The sequence below is a fragment of the Amphibalanus amphitrite genome, unplaced genomic scaffold (assembly GCF_019059575.1).
Source record: "Amphibalanus amphitrite isolate SeventyFive unplaced genomic scaffold, NRLGWU_Aamphi_draft 000495F_arrow, whole genome shotgun sequence".
In the NCBI taxonomy this organism is placed as follows: Eukaryota; Metazoa; Arthropoda; class Thecostraca; order Balanomorpha; family Balanidae; genus Amphibalanus; species Amphibalanus amphitrite.
In genome coordinates this window covers 111,358-139,256 of record NW_024881989.1, presented here as the reverse complement: position 1 = coordinate 139,256, position 27,899 = coordinate 111,358, and the positions used below count along the sequence as shown (strand labels likewise).

The 27,899-nt window shown below is 50.1% G+C and overlaps 1 protein-coding gene across 2 annotated transcripts; it reads right to left on the bottom strand.

Moving 5' to 3' along the window:
• Nucleotides 1-6,876: 6,876 nt before the first annotated feature.
• Nucleotides 6,877-24,969, bottom strand: LOC122392648 (ras association domain-containing protein 4-like). 2 transcript variants are annotated; one of them, XM_043387738.1, is made up of 11 exons: nt 24,838-24,969; nt 19,756-19,839; nt 19,393-19,487; nt 18,588-18,806; nt 17,827-17,952; nt 16,347-16,556; nt 15,394-15,627; nt 14,859-15,051; nt 13,711-13,824; nt 13,160-13,265; nt 6,877-10,735 (listed from the first exon to the last, which is right to left on the bottom strand). In XM_043387738.1, exons 2-11 carry the CDS (start codon nt 19,793-19,795, stop codon nt 10,675-10,677), a joined length of 1,398 nt encoding a protein of 465 aa, XP_043243673.1. In that variant the 5' UTR covers nt 19,796-19,839; nt 24,838-24,969; the 3' UTR covers nt 6,877-10,674. The 2 variants fall into 2 exon arrangements, with proteins under 2 accessions (XP_043243673.1, XP_043243672.1); XM_043387737.1 differs by having other exon boundaries at nt 24,785-24,899.
• Nucleotides 24,970-27,899: the final 2,930 nt, after the last annotated feature.

The following is a 27,899-nucleotide window of genomic DNA, read 5'->3' as shown; positions in this document are numbered from 1 at the left end:
ATCGGTATTATGAGAAAACCAATTGCTTTTCAACAAACACTTAAAAGTTTTTAGCTTAAAACTTGCATGAAATTAATTTTACCAGCCTCGTGTCCCTCTTATCAAAACGCTTCGAATGAATCAAAAGTTGATCTTTAAAGGTCATTTGAAAAATTTTGCCTATGTTCAAGGACATGACCTGACCAGAAATGGTCATAATGCATAGCAGGATATTAGATCCGTATCGTGGAACTTTACAAACACTTCAGATGATTTCATAACTTAAGCATGTCAATCAAAAATAATCATTACATGGCTCATATGTAAGCTGGGTGTGTGTGAACACGCTTACGAGTAGGTATGTTGAACGCAACTGGTAATGTTCTGTTGGCCACAATTTCTATATTTAGAAATTTCACAATTTCTATATTTCTATATTTATCCTCCCGGATTTCATATTTTTGTTAATGACACCTTGACGATGTCGAGAAAAAACGCTTAGGAGATTTAACAGCCTGAGATACATTCAGTATAAGGAAGGTTCAAGGGTGCTAGATTCCTTCCGTCCTCGCTATCCTCAGGAAAAACCAATCCGCATCGCCCCTAGTCTTCATGCTTCCCTCTTTGGACTGGAGGTCACCCCACCAGCCAACCTGTAGTTGATGTCGGATCCATTCCAGGACACATAATGCTCTTCGGGTGACCGTTTGGGAGACGGCTGGACCGTCCCGACAGGGCAATCGTCCCACGGCAACAGTCTCGCTTCCGCAGATCACTGTCGCTGGCTCGCACAACCCAATTACTACACCAGAGCATAGTTATGTCATAGCTCTGCAAGGGCCTTTCAGACCGAAAAAGATGGCCCCCAACAAAACAAACAATTTTCTCATTCAATATTGTATCTCATCAAGTACCACATGTTTTCAGAGTATTTATTATGCGTTCCGCCCAAAAAAGCGCAGTTCAATTTTCTCCCATTGACTTGAGCGATCTCAAAATTGACCCGGCCTTTCTGTCAACAATGTCAAACTTGCAAAGTAAACGTTTCAAATACATATGCTGTTGCCCATGAAAATCGCTGAAAGATCTGAAGCGATCGGATAGTCGGTGTATTTAGATATGATGAGCACAGGAACTTTCCTTAAGGTAAGGTCACTTGACGTGACCTGGTGTTATGACCTTGAATTGAAAGACTTGGGCGGAAAAAAATGGGTCGTTTGAAATATTAAAATGCTAGATTTAGCAATAATTGCAAACACTATCCCGACCAAATAGTGAGTGAGAAGGGAGCGATTCCCCGACCCCATGTTTAGCTCCTATAATTGAGCTAGCTGCTAGAGCCTCGCGGAAAAAAAACGAGTGCTTGCGTCGTTACGTGACGCAGCGACTGGTATACCCATTTTAAAATATCAGTGACCTCTTAGGGCAGGTCAAGGGCCCCAAGGCATTTGATCGGTTTTTGGTAAAAAACTAAACGCATTATCGTCATTTCGATACAATCGTGTTTTCTGTTCTCAGACGCGTCGATTTATGTATATGCTTTTTTGTTTAGGTGAAGCAAGTTAGGATGTTTACCTCAGGTCAATGTCATGTTAGAGCAACGCAGGTCACGAAGCTGTTGAAAGGAGGACATGTTGCATAACGTTTGATTCGGCAAGTCTTGCAAAGTCCATTGATGGCTGTCCCGACTGGCTAGCTCATTTTGATCGGGAGTTATTGACGAAGCACTCGTATGACCCTAGTGACGTCATAAATGACGTCACGCAAGGTGAACAATGCAAAAGTGAAGCATTAGACCTTGCCAAGAATATATGAAGTCATGATTTCATGTGCTTGAGGTATAGTTTCAGATCATTTCCGACGCCAAATTAACAGTTTCCATAATTCCCCATTATGCTTTATATGACACTAAGTGCATTGCGGATATTGCATCATTTTATAACCGACAACCGTGCAGAGGTTTACTTAAGACGTCATAGTTAAGTGACCTGACCTGAAAACGTGGTTGATGTCAAGTGATCCGGCTTGAATGAAATGTAAGGCATGTGAAATGTCAGCCTTCTATTATCAGTGTGCTTTGAGCTACCGCAATAAAAAAAACAAAGTGGCTGCATCTGGCTGCATCCACCCCTTCTTCTCGGCCGGCGAGGGTTTAACCTCGCTTCGAATTATTGCAGATAATGATGCGACCGAAAACAAAGCATTTATCTGCGTCTAGAACGGCCACTGACTTGTTGGACAAGATCCCCAATCTTAATTCACTAGATGGGAATAAAATACTCGGTATGTGATACATATAGTTATACCCCTCGATTTGCCCTCGCGCTAAGTCTATTCTAATCATCACTGTCGCTTTTTTATCCGAGATGATGTCGCCGCTAAACGGGTTGCTTTGTTTGCTTGCTTGCGTTGAATGGCCATTACGGATTATTGAAGGATTATAATAAAATAGGAATGGGGCAAGGGAGGATATGCACTGCAGGTGTTTAATTTAGATCACAAAGGCATCATTTCCGGCATCGTGCAGAGTCATTATCTTCCCCTCCTCTGCACTGCGGCATCTCCGCGCCCCACACACGGCGTCCTCACTCTACGGCCGGCCGCCGCCAACTGACCCACTCGCCGGGCGCCGCGACCTGACCCGTGTCGCTGCCGCGGCCTGCGCAATAGAGTCGGGGCTGGAATCCGGGGGTTCGGCCGGCCGGCCGCCTCTGGAGCGGGGGACTTTTTTAGTAGACCTACTGTACTCCCCCCCGCAGTGCCCGAAATGGACGTACGTAAGTTTACCGTTTTTGTGTGGAATCAACCCGCGCCCCGCTGAGGGGGGGCGAATCTGCCCCCCCCCCCTCCCGTTTTTCGCCAATAACTTCTAAACGCGTTACGCCAACGACGTCAAACTTTCAGTACATTATCATACATTAATGTAACACTTTCCCTGAAAATTTGAGCGGAATCCGTCGGAAATGTTTGAGGAAATGACGTTTTAGTGACGTCATGTCCACCATTTTCGCCTGAAAAACGGCAAAAATTCAAACGCCGCTAACAACTTCATTTTTAACCAACACCATTGAGTTGGAAATGAAAAATTGGCCATAAAACATGCATCGCACAACCTTAGTAAAGTTGAGTTCATGTGGTGACCCTTGGTGACCTGACCTTTGACCTGACCTGGTATGACCAGTGACCTCTAATAGCAACATATGTACTAGACAACTGAGGCCCTATCGCTGATTTTCGACAAAATGCGTTTTCCTCGGTGTTATAGCGCTTTCCCTAGAAGACCCGTGAACGGTGAAACATTTTATCTTTGACCTGACCTGTGACGTCATCGGTGACCCCGAGGTCAATGAAATTTGGTTTCCTTCGACAAATTTGACAGGGCTATCGAAGCCGTCTGAATTTTTCGGATCCGTCCAGTAGGGTGGCCGGGAGTCCCACCGCCTGCCGGGTTAAGATCCGCCTTGTTGAGAGCTGCTTGTTGAGATTGCCGTTTTCCCCGTCTTTCTTTTACGACCATCGGTTCGGAAGTTAGACAGTGGGGGCAGAATCTGCCTCCCCCCCCCCCAGCAGGGCGCGTATGGCTGAATAGCCCAGCGGGACGCGGGTTAAAAGAAAACTAGAGACATCAGGAAAAATTGCAGTACATAAGGAATCAAGATCCAGGGAGTTTTTAGAATTTATAGAAGCTTTTGCATTCCCCGTAGCGTCCAAGGCCGCCATTCTGGATCCGTCTAGGGAGGAAAGAGATGAGAAACTCTCTATGAGAAGGATCACTAGCTGCGGTTATTTGTAGCCTAAAGTCGCCCAAGACTTTCACCACCCACGCGAATAAAATTAGATCCGTTAATGTGGAAAATAATCACTTGGAGTCGATTATAGTCGATATAAGTTGATTCATATTGTTGAGCTGAGCCAACCTAGTGTAATTTCATCGGTCTAGTGTAGGTATCCATCAAAAAGTGTGATCAAATAACGGCTGGTGACCTTCCATGACCTAGCATGATCTTTCAAGTGACCACTGCTGACATGATCATTGACGGCTAGCCATTCCATTAGCTGCACCCTGCCCGTTGCATATGGATCAGGTGGTGATTTCATGATTCTGGAATTATCGTGCAGTTTTGGCGCGCTTGTCAGAGCAGAAGACATTCCCACTTTTCCTCCATGGCATGGTGGTGAGGCCATGAAGCTGACCAGAGATATGATCGCAAATTTGAAAGTAAGTACGAAACATAAGAATAGTTGGCACTGCTACTCATACCTAAGCAACCTACGCTACTTGTAGGAAACCAGCTTTAGGGTTGCAAGACTGCAAATTTTGATCTAGAGGCAAGGATGCTTGAAACCTAAGGTGATCTTAGGTGCCCTAGGATAAGTTTGGAAACGAGATGCACCATTTGATGCGTTTTGGGATTTACCTAGTTTCGCGGCGTTACGTGCCTCTTTTTTTCCATACACGATCAGTATCTACTTTTAGGGTTTTCGGTCAGTCAATCCGTCCTCCCGTCCTATCAAAAAGCCGTGGCGCCGCCCCTGCCTGCACCGCACACCTTTCGATAGCCCGTTTGATTTTCTATACGATGCTGTTTTCCCCGTGCCGATCGGGCCCACGGTCACCGAGATATTGCACGGGGACCGGATCCTTGTCGGGCAAATTTAGCCATTTTCGCCCGATTTTGCAAGCCGATTTATACATATAAAGTCTATGACGCGAAGTTGCACTTTTATGCACGCGCCACGCTGCAGCAAATAATTATTTCCAGCGAGTGCTACGGGGGAAACTCGCGCTCAAGTAGCTATGAGCGATGCGGCTTTGTTCAGCACGCAGCGGGACTACCCTCGCAGCCGTATGATATGTCATTGACGTAGCCAGCTCACACATCACACTGCGAGCAAAACCAACACTGGAGACGTTCTTTGCGCAGTATATATTCAGGCAGACCTTGGTGAATTGTCAGTAGATGATAATTGCGTATCGCGACCGTAAAAGGCATCATGTCACTCACGCATACACAGATATGGCCAGAGCGGTGTGCAGGCGGGCAGCGAACAGTGGGCCGGGCGGCCGCCAGGAGCGCTGGAAATTATTTGCGCTCGAGTTATCGTTCAACTGACTGTGAAAACATTTCATTTACAACGTTTAGCGAGATACCACACCAATAAGATGTAAATTCAAGACTTCTAATACCATGCATGCATGCATGTTGCAATTTGCATACACTGCACTTAGTTTACTGAGGAGTTCAAAAGGCGTCATTCCTGGTAAGATTTTAACACACTTCCCGGCACTCACAGTTTCTCCATTAATGACCGACACATGAATTGGTCAAGGATACAATCTTCTCTCTCTCTCTCTCTCTCTCTCTCTCTCTCCTCTCTCTCTCTCTCCTCTCTCTCTCTCTCTCTCTCTCATCTCTCTCTCTCTCTCTCTCTCTCTCTGTCTCTCTGTCCTCTCTGTCTCTCTGTCTCTCTGTCTCTCTGTCTCTCTGTCTCTCTGTCTCTCTGTCTCTCTGTCTCTCTGTCTCTCTGTCTCTCTGTCTCTCTGTCTCTCTGTCTCTCTGTCTCTCTGTCTCTCTGTCTCTCTGTCTCTCTGTCTCTCTGTCTCTCTGTCTCTCTGTCTCTCTGTCTCCCTGTCTCCCTGTCTCCCTGTCTCCCTGTCTCTCTCTCTCTCTCTCTCTCTCTCTCTCTCTCTCTCTCGCTCTCTCTCTCTCTCTCCTCTCTCTCTCTCTCTCTCTCTTTCTTCTCTCTTTCTCATACTCTCTCTATCTCTCTCTCTCTCTCCTCTCTCTCTCTCTTCTCTCTCTCTCTCTCTCTCTCTCTCTCCTCTCTCTCTCTCTCTCTCTCTCTCTCTCTCTCTCTATCTGAGGGTCGAGGCTTCGCATCGGAGGGTCGAGGCTTCGCATCGACCCTCCCCTGCCTGTTGTAGGATATAGAACCCTCATATTGAAGGAGATTTCTTAAACTAGCAGGGAAAAGCATACAAAATCGACTACGGTTGGAAAGTGTAACACTAGCCCAATCTTTTTATACCGTCAAAATTAGGTGCCCGAAGTTACATTTTTATAAACGTATAATTTAATACATCTTAATATTTCCTTAATATTTTTGAAACCTGCTGCAAGCTTACTATATAGGATCAAGTGAGTGATCCCAATGAATTCGGTTATGAATACGATCACAATATGCCCCTGTAGAAGGTATTGTAAAGTTCAGAGCGCTGGGCATCCCCGTTTTTGCACTGTCGCGAAAATAAGGTTTCGCATCGACCCTCCCCTGCCTGTTGTAGGATATAGAAACCCTCATATTGAAGGCTATATTTCTTAAACTAGCAGGGAAAAGCAGAAAAAATCGACTACGGTTGGAAAGTACAACACTAGCCCAATCTTACTATGCCGTCATAATTAGGTGCCCGAAATCACATGTTTGAAAGAAATGTAACTCAATGTATCCTTAGTATTTTCTCTAATATTTTTGAAAAATGCTGCAAGCTCACTTTTATAGGATCAAGTGAGTGATCCCAATGAATTCGTTTATGAATACGATCACAACATGCCCCTGTAGAAGCTATTGTAAAGTTCAGCGCGCTGGGCAACCCCGTTTTTGCACTGTCGCGAAAATAATGTTTCGCATCGACCCTCCCCTGCCTGTTGTAGGATATAGAACCCCTCATATTGAAGGCTATATTTCTTAAACTAGCAGGGAAAAGCAGAAGAAATCGACTACGGTTGGAAACTACAACACCAGCGCAATCTTATTATGCCGTCAGAATTAGGTGCACGAAATCACATGTTTGAAAAAAATATAATTCAATGTATCCTTAATATGTCCTCTGATATTTTTGAAACATGCTGCAAGCTTACTATATATAGGATCAAGTGAGTGATCCCAATGAATTCGGTTATGAATACGATCACAATATGCCCCTGTAGAAGCTATTGTAAAGTTCAGCGCGATGCGCATCCCCGTTTTTGCACCATCGCGAATATAAGGCTTCGCATCGACCCTCCCCTGCCTATTGTAGGATATATAAATGAAGCAATTTGCAATTTTCAGGGCTCAAACGATAGAAAATTGAATTTTCTACAAGATGGTTATCTCGGATTTTCAAAATATTGAGTTTTAGGGGTCCAAAATGTCAAACCAAATTTTGAGAAAAATTTGATTTTTTCAAAAATTTGAATTTTTCAAAAAAATGAGACAAGTTGTCCTCGGGCATCAAAAGAAGAATCAGCATGCAAAATTTCAAGTCCGTAGCTCAATATTTGGTTGCTATAGAGGGCGCAAAAAGTAACAAAATATCCAATTTCATTTTTCAAACTCAAATTTTTGGTACTTATAGGGGTCGTAGAGCAAAACAAAAGACATTTTTGGAATCCTGAGATAAAACTGCATCAGATAGCATGTTTTGAATTCAAAATTTTGAATTTTGAAAATTTCGAATTTTTAACCCCTTTTTTCACTTTTTCACCATTTTGCGGGGGTCAAATCTCCAAATTCTTGCCACCATCGTGTTCTACGTCCAAAACTACCCCAAAAACATGTGTCACACGGTATTTAAATGTTATTTTGAAAATTCGACTTTGTGTGACCTTTGGTGACCTGACCTTGACCTTGACCTGTGCTCCAATTCGCTTTAGACACAATGAGACTTTTCTTACATCTTTTGGGCACATGCCAAGAAATTTTGAGCTCGCTGCTGTCGGTAGTTCGGTCTCTGGGGCCCAAAATGAAAACCCCTATTTTTACCTTTGACCTGACCTTGACCTCAAGTTTGACCTGAGAACCAAATTTAAGTATTCATCAGATGCGTCTTGTTTAGAGCTTTCGTTTGCCGCCTCGCCTGTCCCGCTGCGACTAACCGTTCTCGAGTTATGGGCTGGGGACGTCTGACGGCCCCCCCCCCCCCCAGCAAGTGGTGTTATGAAAATACCCCAGCAAATGCCGGGTTAAAACAAGTTTTAAATGCTAATCGAACACATCTTGTTGAGACCTTTCGATCGCTGCCATGCGCATCTCGCTGCGACCATTTGTTCGCAAGTTATAGGCTAAGGACGTTCACTACCCCTCTCCCAACCAGATGGTATAAAAATACCCCAGCAAATGCCAGTATAGCTCCTAAACTAGCAGCGAAAAGCAGAAAAAAATCGACAACGGTTCGAAAGTACAACACTTGCCCAATCTTATTATGCCGTCAGAATTAGGTGCCAAAAATAACGTTTTTATATAAGTCTAATTGAATATAAGCTTATGTAGATGTCTGCAACATGTTGCAAACTCACTATTTAGAGTGCAATCAGATGAGTGAGCCCAATGAAATTGGTTATGAACATGATCACAATAACCGTGTGCATCATGTGCAGTCGTTTATTTTCACCAATAAGATGTTCATTCATGAGAAAAGAGCAATTCAAAATCTAGTCGAAATCGTTCAGATAGCCGCTTCATTCCCTAACCGTCAGTTAGACTGTGTTCGGAGCTGAATATTGGCCGTGACATCGGTCTCATACTTATTCACGGCACGGCATCGTATCCTATGATCAATTTCGAGTCTGTGGGTATTAATTTTTTGCACCCTGAGCACGTTTCATTTTTCGGCATTTCTAGCGCTCCTGGCGGCCGGCCGGCCTACTGTGCAGCGGGCGCGTCCAGCCCGGCGGCCCGGCGGCCCGGCGGGCCAGACGCGTCTGTGTATCACGGCATTGTGCCACAATACGGCCCCGACCCGACCCGACTGCGGACCGAGTCACCGGACCACGGCGGACCGAGTCACCAGACCACAGCGGTCCGAGTCACCGGACCACAGCGGACCGCGTCACCGGACCACAGCGGACCGAGTCACCGGACCACAGCGGACCGAGTCACCGGACCACAGCGGACCGAGTCACCGGACCACAGCGGTCCGAGTCACCCGATCACAGCGGTCCGAGTCACCGGACCACAGCGGACCGAGTCACCGGACCACAGCGGACCGAGTCACCGGACCACAGCGGACCGAGTCACCGGACCACAGCGGACCGAGTCACCGGACCACAGCGGACCGAGTCACCGGACCACAGCGGACCGAGTCACCGGACCACAGCGGTCCGGACCGGACCGGCACACAGACCGAGTCACCGGGCCACAGCGGACCGAGTCACCGGATCACAGCGGTCCGGACCGGACCGGCACACAGACCGAGTCACCGGGCCACCGAGACACAGTCCCCGGACCACCGAGACACGGTCCCCGGACCACCGAGACACGGTCCCCGGGCCACCGAGACACAGTCCCCGGACCACCGAGACACGGTCCCCGGACCACCGAGACACGGTCCCCGGACCACCGAGACACGGTCACCGGACCACCGAGACACGGTCCCCGGACCACCGAGACACGGTCACCGGACCACCGAGACACGGTCCCCGGACCACCGAGACACGGTCCCCGGACCAGAGTCACGGTCCCCAGCGACAGCGTCACGGCGGCAGAATCCGACAAATGTGCAGCGACTGCCCATATATCCAGCGACTGCCAATACAAGCAGAAAAACTGACCACAATGGCAATATCACACAACAGAGTTATAAAAAGCCGGCACGGTTGACATGATACGATAATAAAAACCTGCAATCACATGGCACGGTCACAATGTAAGACACTGTGCAGATTCAGGGTAGGAGAGTCACGGTTGCCGCTGGGCGGAACAGGCGCCCGCCAGCCAACCGCGGAGATTACATAGACGCCGCGCAGCTCACCCGACAACACACTGGTAAAGTGTAAACGCACCTATATCGGGCACGGCCGGCCCGCTGCGCTGCCCACAGCGCGGCCCCTGGTGGAGCTGACACCGAGAACGGACACCGAGACCAGAGCATACACCGAGACCACGGACCCGGCCGGCCGGCCGGGCCGCCTCCGCCTCCCCACCAGCCGGCATCAGCCACTGCAGCCGGTACCGGTACCTCACCGTGGCAGCGTGAGACACTGAACTCAGATCCCACAGTTCGGAGACCCCTCAGACTCCCCGCCGGTATCAGCTAGCCTAGCAGCGTGAGACACTGCACTCAGATCCCACAGTTCGGAGACTCCCCCCGCCCGCCGGTATTAGCTAGCCTAGCAGCGTCCAGACACTCCACTCAGATCCCACAGTTCGGAGAACAGCGTCTGAAGCGCGGCAGATATTGCCGTACTCGCCCTCAGAACAGTCTGTTCCATAGCACCACGGGGATAAGTCAGTCTGTGGCCGCGCAGACCCGTGTGACATTCACGGAGCAGCGGCGGCACCCCCTCCGAGCCTGCCGGCGCCACGGCGCGCCCGTCCCCGCCCAGCCCAGCGCACCCGGCAAGATACAGCTGAGACGGGCCGCCGCCGGCCGCCTCAACCCACCGACTCACAGCACCTGTCGACTCGCACCAGTCGCCAGCCGCCGCCGACTGCCGGCCGGCTGCCGCTGAACGGAAGCCCGCAACAAAGGAAGCCACGTGTGCATAGCGGAAATACTCACCCAGTCGGCTGAGACGCTGCTCAGAAGGACATGGCACGTGCAATGTGGCTGAGCGGCGGCGGCGGCGGCCGCGGCTTCTGGCAGGGCGCAGCGGGCCGTGTCCTGCCGGCCCGCCGCTGCCCCGGCCACGGCGGTCCATCCTTACAGAGAGCGCAGAGGCCGCGCCGGCGGCAGCCCCGCCACTGCCGCCGCCAAAGCTGCTGACGGACAGCTCACAGCTGGACCTTGAGATCGCGCATCCTGGCTTTGATGCGCTCTCTCATCTCGGCGAACCTGTGGGCGCAGACACGGTCGCTGACATTGAGTAGAACGCGTCTGGCTAACAATGAGGGAGGCCGCGACCGCGGGACCATTCAGTGATGACACGGTCAATATCGCTCAGCGATCACACGGCCCAGTCGCTCGGTGATCACACGGCCAATAACGCTCAATGACCACACGACCAATATCGCTCAGTGATCACTCGGCCCAGTCGCTCAGTGATCACACGGCCCAGTCGCTCAGTGATCACACGACCAATATCGCTCAGTGATCACACGACCAATATCGCTCAGTGATCACACGACCAATATCGCTCAGTGATCACACGGCCCAGTCGCTCAGTGATCACACGACCAATATCGCTCAGTGATCACACGGTCAATATCGCTCAGTGATCACACGGCTCCTGTCGCTCAGTGATCACACGGTCAATATCGCTCAGTGATCACACGGCCAATATCGCTCAGTGATCACACGACCAATATCGCTCAGTGATCAAACGACCAATATCGCTCAGTGATCACACGGTCAATATCGCTCAGTGATCACACGGCCCAGTCGCTCAGTGATCACACGACCAATATCGCTCAGTGATCACACGGTCAATATCGCTCAGTAATCACACGGCTCCTGTCGCTCAGTGATCACACGGTCAATATCGCTCAGTGATCACACGGCCAATATCGCTCAGTGATCACACGACCAATATCGCTCAGTGATCACACGGTCAATATCGCTCAGTGATCACACGGTCAATATCGCTCAGTGATCACACGGCCAATATCGCTCAGTGATCACACGACCAATATCGCTCAGTGATCACACGACCAATATCGCTCAGTGATCACACGACCAATATCGCTCAGTGATCACACGGTCAATATCGCTCAGTGATCACCCGGTCAATATCGCTCAGTGATCACACGACCAATATCGCTCAGTGATCACACGGCTCCTGTCGCCACGCCAGTGACGACAATCACAGCTGATGGCAGGTGCTGTTCAGTTCATTTACCGTTATGGTTCATGTCCAGTGATATCAGAAAGGCAACAAACCAACCAATTACCAGCCTCTGGGCGCGAAAAACGAGCGAGCGCTGGAGTGAGCCCCTGCACGTGCACAAGTCGAGAGTGTCGGACGGACACTGTGTGGAACACCCTACTAACTGGTCTCTAACGGGGTATCAAGATTCAGGACGATCGGCCCAGCCGTTCTCGACAGCTGGAAGCGGCCGGTGCACGTGCGCACGCCAACCATTATGCATAACCATTGAAAGCAGCGCCTCAACCAGTATGCAATACGCATGAGAATGTACTGCCTGTCGACCGATATAATCCAAGATTCAGCACGATCGGCAAGTAATTGCCAAGTTATAAGGCATGTAGGTACCGTAAAGCTTACCCAAAGAATATTAATGAAATTTAAAATTTTTATTCAACTCGTCTTAATTTTGTACGATGTCTCGAAGTGATCATCCATTATGGAAGAGGCTAAATAGTGGTGGCACGGAAGCTTATTACGCGTTGACCAATCACATTGCGACGTTCAAAAGCAGCTGCACGCTGATTGGCTGAGCTTAGCCTCTGCGACAGGTGGCTGTGTTCTTGGTATTCTTCTACAAGGCACCACATTCCTCTACGAGGCACTCTTTTCAGAACGAGAAATGAAATATCTTTGCCTAAGGTGATCGTTGGGGCGTAAAAGCTCCTGATTCGTGCTAATTAGTCTCAGCTCAAGCTACAAAACTGCCATTCCAGTTCAAAACTCCATGTTGTAAGTGAGATATTTCCTTTCACAATGCAATGAGAAGTGAGTGGACAACGTTCCAGGTGAATCCGTTGTGTTAGCAGCAATGGTGGCACGTCAAAAAGAGCGTACGATTTCAACGCCGAATCAAGACATTTTCCACACCACGGGGGTAAGCGCCTATATTTGACCCGAACGATAAATTGCGATACGCATAAAAAGCATATGGAAGCAAAATACGTATCCACAAATACCGTAATGCTCAACGGTGATCGAATTCTCAGTCAAGCTTGTCTATAGCAAGGCCGGGCACGAATCATGGAAAATCTGTATGGAAACATATGGCCAAAACGCAGCAATAATGCATTCACTACTGCCTGAACAGATGTGGACAGCATTTCAAGCACGTCCTCAGGCCTTGAAGAACAGTGGCGCACTGCTACAAAGCTTAATTCTCCTGAATTCTTCGCTGATTTCTTGCTGCATGCGCACAATCAAAGTTTTAGAGCTTTTTGGTCATTTCTTTGACGTGCACCTGTGACGTGTAACGACAAAAAATGATCCAATTTCGCTCCAAATTCAGCTATTTACTTATCAGTGTGTTGGGATAATACTGTGTGAAAATGAAGTGTAATGATTCTAAAGTAAGGGTTTTGGATGTGCCGCTCCCTCCCCGCCCGGTGACTCACTTGTCCTTGATGTGCTGGATGTGCCGCTCCTCCTCCTCGCGGTACTTCTGTAGAATGGCCGTACACTCGACGTCCGTCAGGTTTATATACTGGGCCACGTCGCTCCCTGGCGGTCAGATACACAGTCAGATACACAGTCAGACGGTCAGATACACAGTCAGATACACAGTCAGATATGAGATATACAGTCAGACGGCCAGATACACAGTCAGATACAGTCAGACAGGTAGATACACAGTCAGATATACAGTCAGACAGGTAGATACACAGTCAGATATACAGTCAGACAGGCAGATACACAGTCAGATATACAGTCAGACAGGTAGATACACAGTCAGATATACATTACACAGTCAGATATACAGTCAGACAGGCAGATACACAGTCAGCTATACAGTCAGACAGATACAGTAAGACAGATACACATTTAGACAGATATACAGTTAGGCAGCCAGATGTACAGTTAAAGTTTTTTTTTTCTACAGGTGGTGGTGGTTGTGGTTGTGGTGGTGGTGGTGGTGGGGGGGGGGGGGGTCCCGGGGTCCACTCACTGATTTCGGCCGTGGTCTCGCGGTCCATGACGAAGAGCCGGGCGGCCGCCTCGGACGGTCCGCTGGCTATCCGCGTCAGCAGCGGGTACTCGTCGCTGCGCAGTCGGCGCCGCTCTGGCCGCACACGGCGCACAAGGTCAGCGCGCAGGTCAGCGCAGGTCAGCGCGCCGGTCAGCGCGCACGTCACAGCACTACAGGGTGTCCGGAAATTATTTGTCCCTTGTTCATCCAGCTATAATATCACCGTGCGCTGTAATAACTGTTGGAAATTTGCTAAGACCGTGCCTCAGGCTATCCACAGCTGTCCGTTAGTCACATGACCTAACCCGGTCACCTAACCCGGTCACTTGACCTTGACACTTGCGAGGCGCCAGGGGCCAGTGTTTGGCAGAAGTAAAGGCTGAAACAGACTCTTTCCGCGTTCAGGAAATCGCATGCGAGAGCCTATTCAAATACATTATAATTCTTCTCGCATCAATCGCTTGCGGGAGGTGCATGCGATTGATGCGAGCGTGCTTCCATGTATTTGAAAAGGATCTCGCATGCGATTTCCTGACTGCGGAAAGAGTCTGTTTCAGACGTAACTCGCACCTGAACGTGGTGTCTACTATGACGAAAGAAACTATTTGACAAAGCATCATCGCGCTGAACTTATGGTAAAGACTGAAATGAAGTAGAAAGTCAAAATCCTCTGTCCTCAGTCGAATCCTCTGTCCTAATCCCGATCGAAAACCAATGGGAAATCATGAAGGAGGAGCTCAGCAAGATTGTACCAGCAGTCCCAGAGGAAACGGACTTTAGAGGAACCTGTGAAGGGTGTGGCTCAGCATCAGCGCGGATACTCTGGACATCTTGGTCTATGGAATACCAAAGCGGATGAGGGAATGGGTAGGACAGGGCAGGAGATAAATCGGTAAATAAACCATGACCCGGGGGCTCTTTGTTTATTTATTATGGCGGCGAACTGATGGAGGGGCCAATAATTTCCGGACACCCTGTATAAGTTGGGTCGCACCCACGAGCCACGACCGCAGCCCGGGCGGCGGATGTCGGCCGCCGACAGCCGACACCAGCCGACATCAGGGCGATCCCCCGCCTCCCGACCCGGCCCCCTTCCCCCCGGCCCGTGCCCTGCCCTGGCGGCGCACCTCCCGAGTCCCAGACGATGTAGAGGGCGAAGTTGTCGGCGCGGTCCTCGACGCGGTACTTGTCGAGCACCATGTCGATCATCTCCCGGCAGGTGACCAGCGAGGTGACCCAGACCGAGAGGGCCGAGCCGTGCGGCGGCGTGAACACAGACGTCTCCCGGTTGTAGTAGTGTCCGTTGATGGAGCAGCGCCGCTGCGGCACAGGCGGCGATCAGCACACGGCGGACAGCGGCCACCACAGGGCGACACACGCGGGGGGTAGGGTAGGGAGGCGCCGTCCGGTCGCAGTCAGTGTCCCACCACTCTGCCCGTGTCCCCGCCGCCCCGACTGGAGCGGCGCCCACACTGAGCTCCGGCCGCCTCCCGCCCCAAACAGGCAGCCGACAGACCGGCCGAGCCGGGCACTAATCTGACACCCATACACCACCCACCGACCCTGGCACAGTGCGGGACGGCTCACAGCTCCCGAGCGCCGGCCACCAGCCGCCTTCACCCCGGCCGGCTGGTTCCCAGAGTGACCCCGACACGACCTCACCTTGACCTTGGCCTTGTTCATGCGCCGTCCGGGCCGGCGGCGGATGACGCGCGATTTGGCCGGAGCGCGGAGCGGCGGCTCCGTGGTCGACTCGTCGGTGGGCGAGGAGTCGACCCGCGGCGGCGGGCCGGGCGGCGGCGGCGGCGGCTCCTTGTCCGAGTTCTCCACCTCTGCCGACTCGAGCTGACCCTTCTCGACGCCCTCCTCGGCGGCGCGGTGGCCGTTCACCTCCACCTGACAGCGGTCAGAGGGGGGTCACAGGTCACACAGAGGTCAGAGGGGGGTCATACAGAGGTCACACAGAGGTCACGGTCAGATTGAGCTCACACAGAGGTCACAGGGAGGTCACACAGAGGTCAGATAGAGGTCACACAGAGGTCAGAGAGAGGTCACACAGAGGTCAGAGAGAGGTCACACAGAGGTCAGAGAGAGGTCACACAGAGGTCACACAGGGTCCATACAGGTCATGCGAGGGTCTGTAGGGGTTTGGTGTGGGTCTGTACTCTATGTCGGGGTCTGTGTGGGTCTGTGAGGGTCTGTGTGGGTCTGTGTGGGTCTGTGAGGGTCTGTGTGGGTCTGTGAGGGTCTGTGTGGGTCTGTGAGGGTCTGTGCCGGTTTGTGTGGGTCTGTGTGGGTCTGTACTCTGTGTCTGGGTTTGTGCCAGTCTGTGTGGGTCTGTGAGGGTCTGTGCCGATCTATGTGGGTCTGTACTCTGTGTCTGGGTCTGTGTGGGTCTGTGTGGATCTCTGTGTGGCTCTGTGCGGGTCTGTGCCGGTCTGTGTGGGTCTGTGTGGGTCTGTACTCTGTGTGTGGCTCTGTGCGGGTCTGTGTGGGTCTGTGAGGGTCTGTGCCGGTCTATGTGGGTCTGTACTCTGTGTCTGGGTCTGTGTGGGTCTGTGTGGATCTCTGTGTGGCTCTGTGCGGGTCTGTGCCGCCGCGCGGTCGGCCCGTACCTCGGCGCCCGTCTCGGCGTCCGTCTCCGTCTGCGTCTGCGTGCCGTGTCCCGAGTCGGTGTCCACTGGCGGATACGTCAGCTGACTGAGCGCGTGCGGCGTGACGCTCTGGCTGCGCGGCGGGCCGCGCGCCGGCGACGGTGCTGGCGTGGCCGGCCGGGAGCCCGACTCCGAGTCCGAGCCCGAGTCCACCGCCTCACTGCGCGTCGGCTGAGACAGGGTGACGGGGGGGGGGGGGGCGGGTCAGACCCAGCGGGGAGCATTCATCCTGGCCAGGATTCATAATGTCCAGGGTACGATATGCCCAGTGTCGAAATTGCCAGTGCCTTGAATGGGCCAGAGTTAATCATGTCCAGGGATTGCACGGTCCAAATGCGGCCAACTGGCTGCAAATAGGGTATATTCAAAGAGGCCAGGGTTCATAATGTCAAGGGCACGATGTGTCCAGTGTTGGAAATGGCCAGGGTTCATAATGTCCAGGGCACGATGTGTCCAGTGTTAGAAATGGCCAGGGTTCATAATGTCCAGGGCACGATGTGTCCAGTGCTCAAAATGGCCAGTGCCTTGAATGGGCCAGAGTTCATAATGTCCAGGGATTACCTACATAGCCACTGAAAGTGACGTCATTATGTAAAAAAAAAAACACGGAACCAGCTCAATGCGAAGCAGTGCAGTGCCAAAGGCAATGCCTTAGGAGTTAGGAGAGATTACAGGCAATAGTAAATCAAATATTTTTAGGTTAAGTGGTTATGTATCTGGCTTCAGGCTTCGGCCTGAAGCCAGATACATAACCGCTTAACCTAAAAATATTTGATTTACTATTGCTTGCAATCTATTCATGCGAGAAACTATTTCCTTATCCCCGGTAGGCAAACAGCATTACCTTAGGTTAGGTTAGGTTAGGTTTGGTTGGGTTGACTATGTAATCCCTGGACACCATGAACTCTGGCCCATTCAACGCACTGGCCATTTTGAGCACTGGACACATCGTGCCCTGGACATTATGAACCCTGGCCATTTCTAACACTGGACACATCGTGCTCTGGACATTATGAGCCCTGGCCATTTCGAACACTGGACACATCGTGCCCTGGACATTATGAACCCTGGCCTCTTTGAATTTACCCCATCTGCAGCCAGTTGGCCATATTTGGACTATGTAATCCTGGACAATATGAGCACTGGCCAATTCAAGGCACTGGCCATTTTGAGCACTGGACACATCGTGCCCTGGACATTATGAACCCTGGCCTAAATAATACGCACCCGACCCAGCACCCGCCCACTGAGCATTGGGCCATTGGCCCACCAGTATCCACTCACAGAGTCCCACATTATCCAATGTCGGAGTCCCACAGTATCACAGAGTCCCACAGTATCCAGTGTTAGAGTCCCACAGTATCACAGAGTCCCACCGGTATTCAGTGTTAGAATCCCACATTATCCAGTGTCGGAGTCCCGCAGTATCACCGAGTCCCACCTGTATCCACTGGGAATGGCGTTTTCGGACGATGGGTCGTTGGTCGTCGTCCTCTTTGAACTGGAGTAGTTTGTTGACCCCCCAGTACAGTTTGAGCACGCCGTCCAGTATGAGACGCCCGTTACGCTGCAGAGGGGGCGGGGGGGGGGGGAGGGAGTCAATGACAACGACACCGCAGGGATGATACCGGACCGGCCGGCCGGCTGTACAGTGTATACCGGCCGGCTGTACAGTGCATACCGGCCGGCTGTACAGTGTATACCGGCCGGCGGGCTGTGCAGTGTATACCGGCCGGCTGTACAGGGTATACCGGCCGGCCGGCTGTACAGTGCATACCGGCCGGCTGTACAGGGTATACCGGCCGGACGGCTGTACAGTGTATACCGGCCGGCCGGCTGTACAGTGTATACCGGCCGGCCGGCTGTACACTGTGTGGATCTGGGTCCCGGGTCTCACCTCCCGGCTGTGGATCTGGGTCCGGTCTCACCTGCCGGCTGTGGATCTGGGTCCGGTCTCACCTGCCGGTTGTGTATCTGGGTCCGGTCTCACCTCCCGGCTGTGGATCTGGGTCCGGCTGTGGATCTGGCCCGCGGTCTCACCTCCCGGCTGTGGATCTGGGTCCGGCTGTGGATCTGGCCCGCGGTCTCACCTCCCGGCTGTGTATCTGGGTCCGGTCTCACCTACCGGCTGTGGATCTGGGTCCGGCTGTGGATCTGGCCCGCGGTCTCACCTCCCGGCTGTGGATCTGGGTCCGGTCTCACCTCCCGGCTGTGTATCTGGGTGCGGCTGCTCTCGTGGTACTGGTTGTAGGCCCTCAGCTGGCGCGCCAGCAGCTCCTGGTCCGGCTGCCGCGGACTCTCCGGCGCAGAGTCGCGCCGCCCGAAGCTGACGTGCGCCTCCACGTGCGTGCCGTGGCCGAACAGGTGCGGCCCGAACAGCGCGCCGTAACAGGGCACGTGGCAGTACGGGCTGCCCTTGTGCTGCCGGAGGCGCGGCCACCGTCAGCGCCCAGCGGCGGCGCCGCACGTGACAGCACGCCACACTCCACAGCCCAGCCGGGACAAACAACACCCAACACCTAACGCTGCTCAGACAGTCAATGTTCCTTTGCATGAAGCTTTAATAGGAGCTAATGAAAAGAGAAGGGTACACCACATGAGCCGCTGTGAGTCTGAATATGTTGGCGTCGAAGCCGATTCGGCAGTGTTGGGACCAGCTGGTGAGACGGTGCCGCCCCAGCCCGGGTGGGAGGAGCCGATACGGCCAGCAGGGTGGGACGGCGGGCACCCCCCCGGTTACCGAGTCGTCAGTCGTACCTCTGGGACGGCGGGCACCCCCCCGGTTACCGAGTCGTCAGTCGTACCTCTGGGACGGCGGGCACCCCCCCCCCCCCGGTTACCGAGTCGTCAGTCGTACCTCTGGGACGGCGGCCACCCCCCGGTTACCGAGTCGTCAGTCGTACCTCTGGGACGGCGGCCACCCCCCGGTTACCGAGTCGTCAGTCGTACCTCTGCGTGCTGGCCCGGCGGGCACCCCCCCAGTTACCGAGTCGGCCGTCAGTCGTACCTCGGCGTGCTGGCCCGGGTTGAGCCGCTTGCCGCACTCGTCGCAGCGCAGACACTCGGGGTGCCAGTCGTAGCCCATGCTCTGCTTCCGTTCGGCTGCAGCGCACAACACACCAGGTCAGCCGGCGTGTACCGGTGGCAGTGGGTAGGTACCGGTGGCAGTGGGTAGGTACCGGCGGCAGTGGGTAGGTACCGGCGGAACATCAGCCCCAGCCGCGTCACCCTTCAGCCGGCGTGCCACAGACAAACAGCGGCAACGTCAGAGGCACTCTGAGCGAAACACCTTCAACAGAGTTCAAAACAGCCGAGCTGAAGGAACAGCGCATTCAATTTAATCGTAATTCCAGTACGAAGCGTCACTTACCGAAGAACACCGGTTTCTCGCACCTTCTGCACTTCCACATCTTGAAATGTGTGTAGCATTAATGCAGGCGCCACCGTCCGACCCCTGCAATGACCAGAGTACAATGTAGATGCCCGGCAAAACGCCGCTGCTATATTCGACAGTCTTATAGTGTTCGTGAGGCGGAAGACAAACAATTTCAACATAGGTTTACATGTTGTCATAGGTACAGCCCTCTGCACACTGCGTGGTAGGTATTCTTTTTTCGACAAAACCGAGAATAACTCGAATACTATGTTATCTGTCACTCAGAAATCGTAACAGCAAGACGCGCGAGACTCCGCACCTTAGATTGGGCTTATCATGGTATACATTTTCCATCCAGTTTGGCAACGAAACACGAAAGTTTATATTTGCCCCCAAAACAAACTTTTGCATTTTGCTGCAACACTAGGCGTATACTTTGTCAGTGATACACCCAATCGAAGGAGTGGAGCATGGCGAATCTATGTGCAATGAGTTCCGACCGACTGATAACATAGTCTTTGAGCTATTATAGGTTTTGTCGAAAAAAGAATACCTACCGCGCAGTGTGCAGAGGACTGTACATGTTACAGGCAATGTGTGGAATCGCGTATTCTTAGAATGACTGAGCATTCTGTAGAGTGCTTGATCATCCATTCCAGACTTTCTAAGGAATGCCTAAGGAACCGTTTATACGCATCTTTCCAGCATATAATTGTAAAGTCTTTCTTAAAAGCATTGCTAGGTACTCGAAAGCATGGCTATCACTCCCTAGTTTGAGGGCCCCTCGCTTTTGAGGGTTGGCCGCCTGGCCGGCCCTTACCGTTGTCACGGTTTCACGACCCCGGCCGCGTATTCGCCAATAGTATTACACGAATCGGCCCGACCAATAGCGTGCCTCTTGAGTGACGTCAGCGTGGCGTCATACGTTCGGTCCTCGCCCTTGGTGGAGTCTATTGAAGCTAAGTTTTAACTTAACGACATTTAAACTCCGTCGTACGTGTTGCCGCCGTGGCGCAGTGGTTGGAGTATCGGAATGGTGATATGGATGCAGGTGGTTCGAATCCACTCGGCGACATCAATTTTCGTGTTATCTGTCATTGTGCGTTTTTTTTGATACATTTGCAACGGCGTGCACCTAAGAAATCAGAGGTAAGCATTCTTCAAATGAATATGTTGCATACCTAAGAGACAGGGCATATTTTAACAAATTTTTACTGCGTCCCAAAGTTGAGCAGAGGGCACGTGCTACGACTAAGGGCACAGGGCAAGGAACAGAGTAGGGCACTGAGGAAGGCAGAAAGTAGGGCACGGCAGGATGCAGGGCATGGCACAGGACATTTTAGAGGGAAGGCCGGGTACCGGTCAGGGCAGACAGCAGGGCACAGGTCAGGGAACCGGACAGGGCAGGGACACAGTGGGTCAAATGAGCAGGGGCTACATCCCATGGCGAGGGGGCTGCGTCCCAAAATGGGACGCAGTAAGTGCCTTAAAATATGCCCTGCTAAGAGAAATATTTGCAGTCCAACCGATTGGTTCGGTTTCGGTATTTTCCAATGGTTTTTGTTTGAATTTGGTTTGGTATCGGTGTTCTGATTTTCTGTGATTGACAATTGACATCACTAATGCATAGTGCATACTATGCGAATGTAGCCAATGGAAAGACAAATGGTGCTGCTGGGCGATGACCATTGATCAATATTTCTCACTGCCAATGGGTGATAGCACCGAGCACGCAGCTCCTGCTGGATATGACAGGAGTGGCGCTGACCTTTTGAAAGTAGGTGGCACTCATGGCAAGGTAAAGTACCTAAAAGTAGCGAAAACTAAGCTAAAAATCGCACGCTGGTTAGCATGCAATTAGATAATTTTCATGTAAGAATCACCATGCACAAAAAAGTTGGGCATAGCTGTTAGCGTAATCAGGGGACGAGATTATCAGTTTCCAGCCGTCATAGGCGTCATCTATAGGAGCTATGCCTTAACCCGCGCGGGGCTGGGGGGGGGGGTAAATTTTACCCTCCTCGCGAATTTTTGCGATATCTCAAAAACGGCGGCGCGCAGCGCCGCCAAACTTTCAGTACCTTTTCTTACATCAATTTGACACGTTCCCTGAAAATTTGAGCGAAATCCGTCGGAAAATTTTTGAGAAATTGACGTTTTAGTGACGTCATGTTCGCCATTTTCGCCTCAAAAACGGCAAAAGTTCAAACGCCGCTAACATCTTCATTTTTAAAGGAATCAAGACGTAACAAAAAAAAGGTTATACGTAATTTTACTTTGTCTATCAAATGGCTATCTCGGTTTTTTGAAAATTTTGGATTTTGTCCTAAATTTTTTCAAAAAACTGACTTTTTTGGGAAAATCATTATAAAATCCAAAATTTTGAGTCTATCGAAAAAAACCGGAATATATGTCAGAGAAGTGGTCTATGTGCACCTACATACCAAAATTTAGAAGAATCGGTTCAAAAATGTGGGAGTTATTCAAAATTTTATGACGTCACGACACACAAATTTTTTGAAAAAATGACTTCTTTGGAAGTTCTAGCCCTCGTACGGAAACAAAAATAGCACCATTCGATTCGCCGTGAAAAACTGCATCAGATAGACACCTTTTTAGGCCTTAACAACCAACTTCAAAATTTGACCTCACTTGACCTGACCTTGACCTGACCTCGACCTGAAATTCATCCAGAGGTGGTCCATATCACTTATTGAGTGTGCCTATTGAATTCTATGAGTAAAATGACCCATAAAACATGTGTCGCACATGCCCTTTTCTATATTTTGTTTTTTGGTGACCTGACCTGACCTGACCTGACCTGACCTTGACCTTGACCTCTGAATGATATTGTATGCAACGAATATTGTCTTGGTAGCCTAAGAACACGTTTTGGGCGATCAGTCTCAGTCCATGACTCCATTCTTCGGCAACTACGGTGCAAGGCCGATACCTACTGTAGAAACTTGCAATTTGTACCCTTGACCTGACCTTGACCTTGACCTCAAACTTTAAATTAAGTACATGTTTTTAGTAATTCGTGATGAGAGCTTTCGATTGGCGTTTGAATTTTCCAAATCGGACCATTAGTTCGGGAGATAACAGGGGGGGGGGGGTAAAATTTACCCCCCCCCCAGCCCCGCGCGTTCGGCTGGAGACCCCAGCCCCGCGCGGGTTAACTATAACTTAAACATTTCTGCCACCAGGGGATCGACAGTATCGACAGTACCGTAACACAATTGGTATTTCAGGTACAGACTGCAACTGCAGTTCTTTTGCAACTTATTCCTTAATCAGATGAATACTTGTCATAGATTTATTGGGCGTACGATATTGGCGTGCGAACTTAGGGCCTAGGGGCCAAAAATGCGTGTCTAAAACCGACTTCTTAGAAAAGAACCGCTAAAGCAGGAATCGATCCATCGACCTTTTGCCTATCACACCGAGACTCTAACCACTTGGCTATGACGACATACTGTCAGTTGAATTGCCATATACAATTAAAAAAAGTCTCAACTCAAATCTGGCCTCAATGCATGATTGTCACGTCGGCTGGCTATGACGTCGCACTAGAGATGTCGCTAGTTGGTGGGCCGATTCGTGTAATACTATTGGCGAATACGCACCCCGGCCAGGCGGCTAACCCTCAAAAGCCAGGGGCTCTCATACCAGGGAGCGATAGCGATACTTCGAGTAGCGATAGTTTCAATAGAGAATGTACCTACCTATGGTATATAAGATTAACCCACGCCCCGCTGGGGTTCTTGGATTTCCACATCCTGCTGAGGGGTCGAACACCCAACTCTAACTCAGGCTCCTGGGCCACGTAGCGATACGTGGGGTAAGCGACGTTCGAAAGAGCGTAAAAAACGAAATTACTTCAGTCATGTTTTTTGGTCAGGTCAAAGGTCAGGTGACCAGAGGCCATCAAAGTTCAAATTTCGTCTATTTCGGAAGCTTTCAACAAAGCGGTGCATAGCTCAGGAACGGATAGAGCTAAAGTACCGCGGAACGTACATTCGATAGCTTTTAATGATCTTTCTGTAACTATCCTCATATTTCGAGCTAAGGTCAACAGTTTAGCATACATTTTGCACAAACTGCCAAAACAGGTAGGTAGGTACACGTTTTGCGAAAATGTTTTTTTTTCTGCAATAACTTTTGGCACAAGACTTGCACAAGCTTACTTTAACCAGCATCGTGTCTCTCTCATCGAGACGTGTCAAATCAACGATCATTTGCTCTTGAAAGGTCAACTTGAACAGTTCACCTAGGGTCAAGGTCAGGAACTGACCGGGGAAGGGCATCTTGCACATACGCTGACCCATATCGTTGTTTTTTACCCTTATCGTCAAGCTGAATACCTTTGCTGGAGGCTACTGGAGGTTTCTGGAGCTTTGGGGAGAGCTTTCTGGAGCTTTCTGGAGGTGCTGGAACAATCTCTGGATAATTCTAGGGCTTTCTGGAGGTTTCTGGTCTCTGGAGGCGCTGGAACAGGCCCAAGGTGAACAAAAAAATGTTGGTGCTCAGAGCTACCATTTTTTTTTTAGACATTCACAAAAAATGGAGGGCCGGGTGTCCAAGCACCCCCCTCGGCCCCCCTCCACACACATGCACACACACACACACACACATAGGTACACACTAAGCAGGGTGTGGGACCCTTCCACCTTAAAAGATCAAATTGTTAAAAAGTTAAAACTAAATCAAAGTAAACCGTCCAATGGAGCCAAAATTTCTTTGTCCACCTTGACCTGAGCACTTAAATACTGTCGTACCTACATAAATAACCCGAACGCTGCATATAAATTTTGATGGAATTCAACCACTATGCCTGACATGAAGACTGATACATTGATTTTTCCAGTCTGGATTTGTGACAATATGGAGTGTTTATATTCAATTTAGAGTCTAGAGTGAAAAAGGGCAAATTCGCCAATAAATTGACAAAAATATTCCTCATCCCTCATCCGGAAAAAAACATCCACCCCAATCCCCAAATTTACCATTGCGATAGTCTTACCAATTGCAGCAGGTCTCTCGAGAAATTGAAATACGGGGATGGAAAATAATTACCAATCTTAAAGCCCTAGTTCAGCTAGGCTTCATGGCCCTGTTTCACCGGTGATAGCAGCAAGCTGCTATCACGTTTCGCGAGCTGACGTCATGTCCAGGCCCATGTCGTCCCCTATCTCCGCGTGTGTCCACTAACACGAATGACGTCACGCATGTGGGCGGAGCTATGGGCGGAGCCTAACGCACGCGGCAGTCCAAGCCGCCATATTTGAATTTATATTTTAATAGAATCTTGCCAATATTTTGGGTGAAGTCAATTTATATGGATAGCTTCGTGACAGTTTAGCTATACTAATATTAATATAATATGGACGTGCGCATATTCAGCTTGGAATTGCTATTAAAGTTCCGCACCGCGTAGATTCGAACTCGGGACCTTTGGAATACTGCGCGGGCACGCTAACCACTACACTACCGCGACCGCGCGGCGGCCGGCGGCAGGGAGGCTGCGGAGACATGGGGGGACATTTTACGCTTTTGTGAAAAAAGCAAAAGATTTAGCGAAAAACACGTAATAGATAACTTGCAGAAAATTGTCTGCTCTTTCAGATAAGATACTTAGGTTTGATATATCTTGTGCAGACTTCATTCTACAGTGCTTCAAAAATCGCTCATTTACATGGGGATTGAACGGGGCTTCGAGACTTGACTCCAAATGACGTCACGAGCTGACGTCACGAAAAGGTAGAATCGCCGGACGACCCTACCTGGGCCCTGTTTCACCGGTGATAGCAGCAAGCTGCTATCACGTTTCGCGAGCTGACGTCATGTCGTGACGCCATACTGTTGTCGTAATGGGTAGTTCCGGCGCACGATTGCCGCGACCTTGGCGGCGGCATTAAGTGACGTATGAGCCTAAAAGTAAGAGTTTACGCAGTCATGATAGTAAATATATTTTTGATATATATTTTTTCAATATGATGTATTTAAAAGAAGTTGGGTTTAGGAAAAATTTTGACATTAACTTCGAACATTTAGCTGATGACGTAAAACAATATTGCGGCAATCGTGCGCCAGAATTGCCCCTTACGTCAGCAGTATGACGTCATCACATTACGTCAGCTCGCGCAATTTGATAGTAGCTTGCTGCTATCACCGGTGAAACAGGGCCCTGGTATATAGGGCCTTGGTCATGTCGTGACGCCATACTGTTGTCGTAATGGGTAGTTCCGGCGCACGATTGCCGCGACCTTGGCGGCGGCATTAAGTGACGTATGAGCCTTAAAGTAAGAGTTTACGCAGTCATGATAGTATATATATTTTTGATATATATTTTTTCAATATGATGTATTTAAAAGAAGTTGGGTTTAGGAAAAATTTTGACATTAACTTCGAACATTTAGCTGATGACGTAAAACAATATTGCGGCAATCGTGCGCCAGAATTGCCCCTTACGTCAGCAGTATGACGTCATCACATTACGTCAGCTCGCGCAATTTGATAGTAACGTGCTGCTATCACCGGTGAAACAGGGCCCATATAAAAGAGCTTCATATCAGTGATGCCATCCACATTTTTGCTCCATCCCAAGATCTCGACCAGAATTTCCCAAGATTCTCGTCTCGAATCACAAGACTACTCATCCATCGCATATCCTTAGGAGTACCCCAAGTAAATCCATAGCTTATTTTGGACATATTAGTGTGTTTAGTATTCAACTTTCTCTTCTTCGGGTCCACCCTTGTCCTTATTGGTGTATTTACAGCAGCTAATGTACGGCTCTAGCGAGATTAAGCGGTAGGTTTTGCACTTTTACATTTCCGGTTATATCTCAGAAACTAATCGATCTACGATGAAGCCATTTTACACGATCATGGCCGGTTTGTTACCCAACAAATCGATAGCATCTTCAACACTTAAAAGCTTCAGACAACGAAGATATAGCCTGAAGTACACTCATTTTTCTAGGTGCAAAACCTACCGCTAAAACCCGCGAGACCTGTACCGGGGAGGGACCGGGGGAGGGGAGGGGGAGGGGGGCGATCGGACTCCTACAGCTGATCGGTTCCTGACCGAGTATAAGAGATTCACGAAAAATGAAGATGCTGGCCTAGACAACATGAAGCCGGTGGTATCTGATATTATGGTCAGGTCATTCGTCGACCGTCAATGGTGGGTCAAGGACCCAAAACACAAAGTCCGAATCTGTTAGAACTTCTTGGAAACGAAGTCTGTGGCATTTTGGATTTATTTCGAAATTTTTCTCGTGACACATTTGGAGAAGCTAGGGTTAGGTGAGGTCAGGCTGATTTTAAGTGTTTTCCACCACTGAGTTTTGAAATATGGGCTCCAAAACAAGCTCTTAACCCTCGCCCGCACATGCCATTTTCCCATCCTAGAACGCACATGGGGGGGGGTTGCCCCCCCGGGCCATTTCGTTCCTGTTGGAGATAGGGGAAAGTGGGGTAAGACGGGCGGGGTAGGAAAGACGGGCACCGGCCCTCTAGCCCAAACCGTTGGCGCTAGCAACCTCTTGTTGTGGTTGGTAATCGGCCGTGTGGTTCTTTGCTGTGAGGTGAAGGCAGAGGTACGCATCTTAAATAGTTTTTGAAAAATTGTGGAAAAGCTAAAAACGTGCCTTGCACTCTAAGCAGAACTATCGTGTTTCGTAGTGTTTTCTGACCTCGCTGTTTCATATTTTGTTTTGGAAATTTGATGAGAGTTTCGTCTTAGGGTGTCATCCAAATGTGTATGCTGGCGAATGAATCCTTTAATTTGGTGCCCGGAGGCGGTGTGATATCCTTATTGGCAGCCGAATGGGGTAAGACGGGCAACAATGATGAAAGGAATGCAAACCATCTGATATTGTTATTTTAAGCTAACTTACGCTGTTCTACATCATTTGCAACGCATTTCCATCGAAATTATTTAAATAGACAGCTTTGAATTTGTTTAATTTTTTCATTACATCGATCAATACCATTACGCCTATAAGTAGCCGTGCGATGCTACGAACCTTACAATATTGACTGTAAGATCAAAAGCCAGATGTGTAAGATGTATTAGCATAATTATTCGGCAGTAAATATGTAAAGAAGTTCAAACTAACGTTGTGCCCGTCT

Coding starts and splice junctions, on each gene's coding strand:
- LOC122392648 (XM_043387738.1), bottom strand. CDS start 19,795: ATGTGGAAGTGCAGAAGGTGCGAGAAACCGGTGTTCTTCG. Junction 17,953..18,587: donor CCCAGATACACAGCCGGGAG/GTGAGACCGGAC, acceptor CCCCCTCTGCAG/CGTAACGGGCGTCTCATACT. Junction 15,052..15,393: donor TGAACAAGGCCAAGGTCAAG/GTGAGGTCGTGT, acceptor CCTGTGCCGCAG/CGGCGCTGCTCCATCAACGG.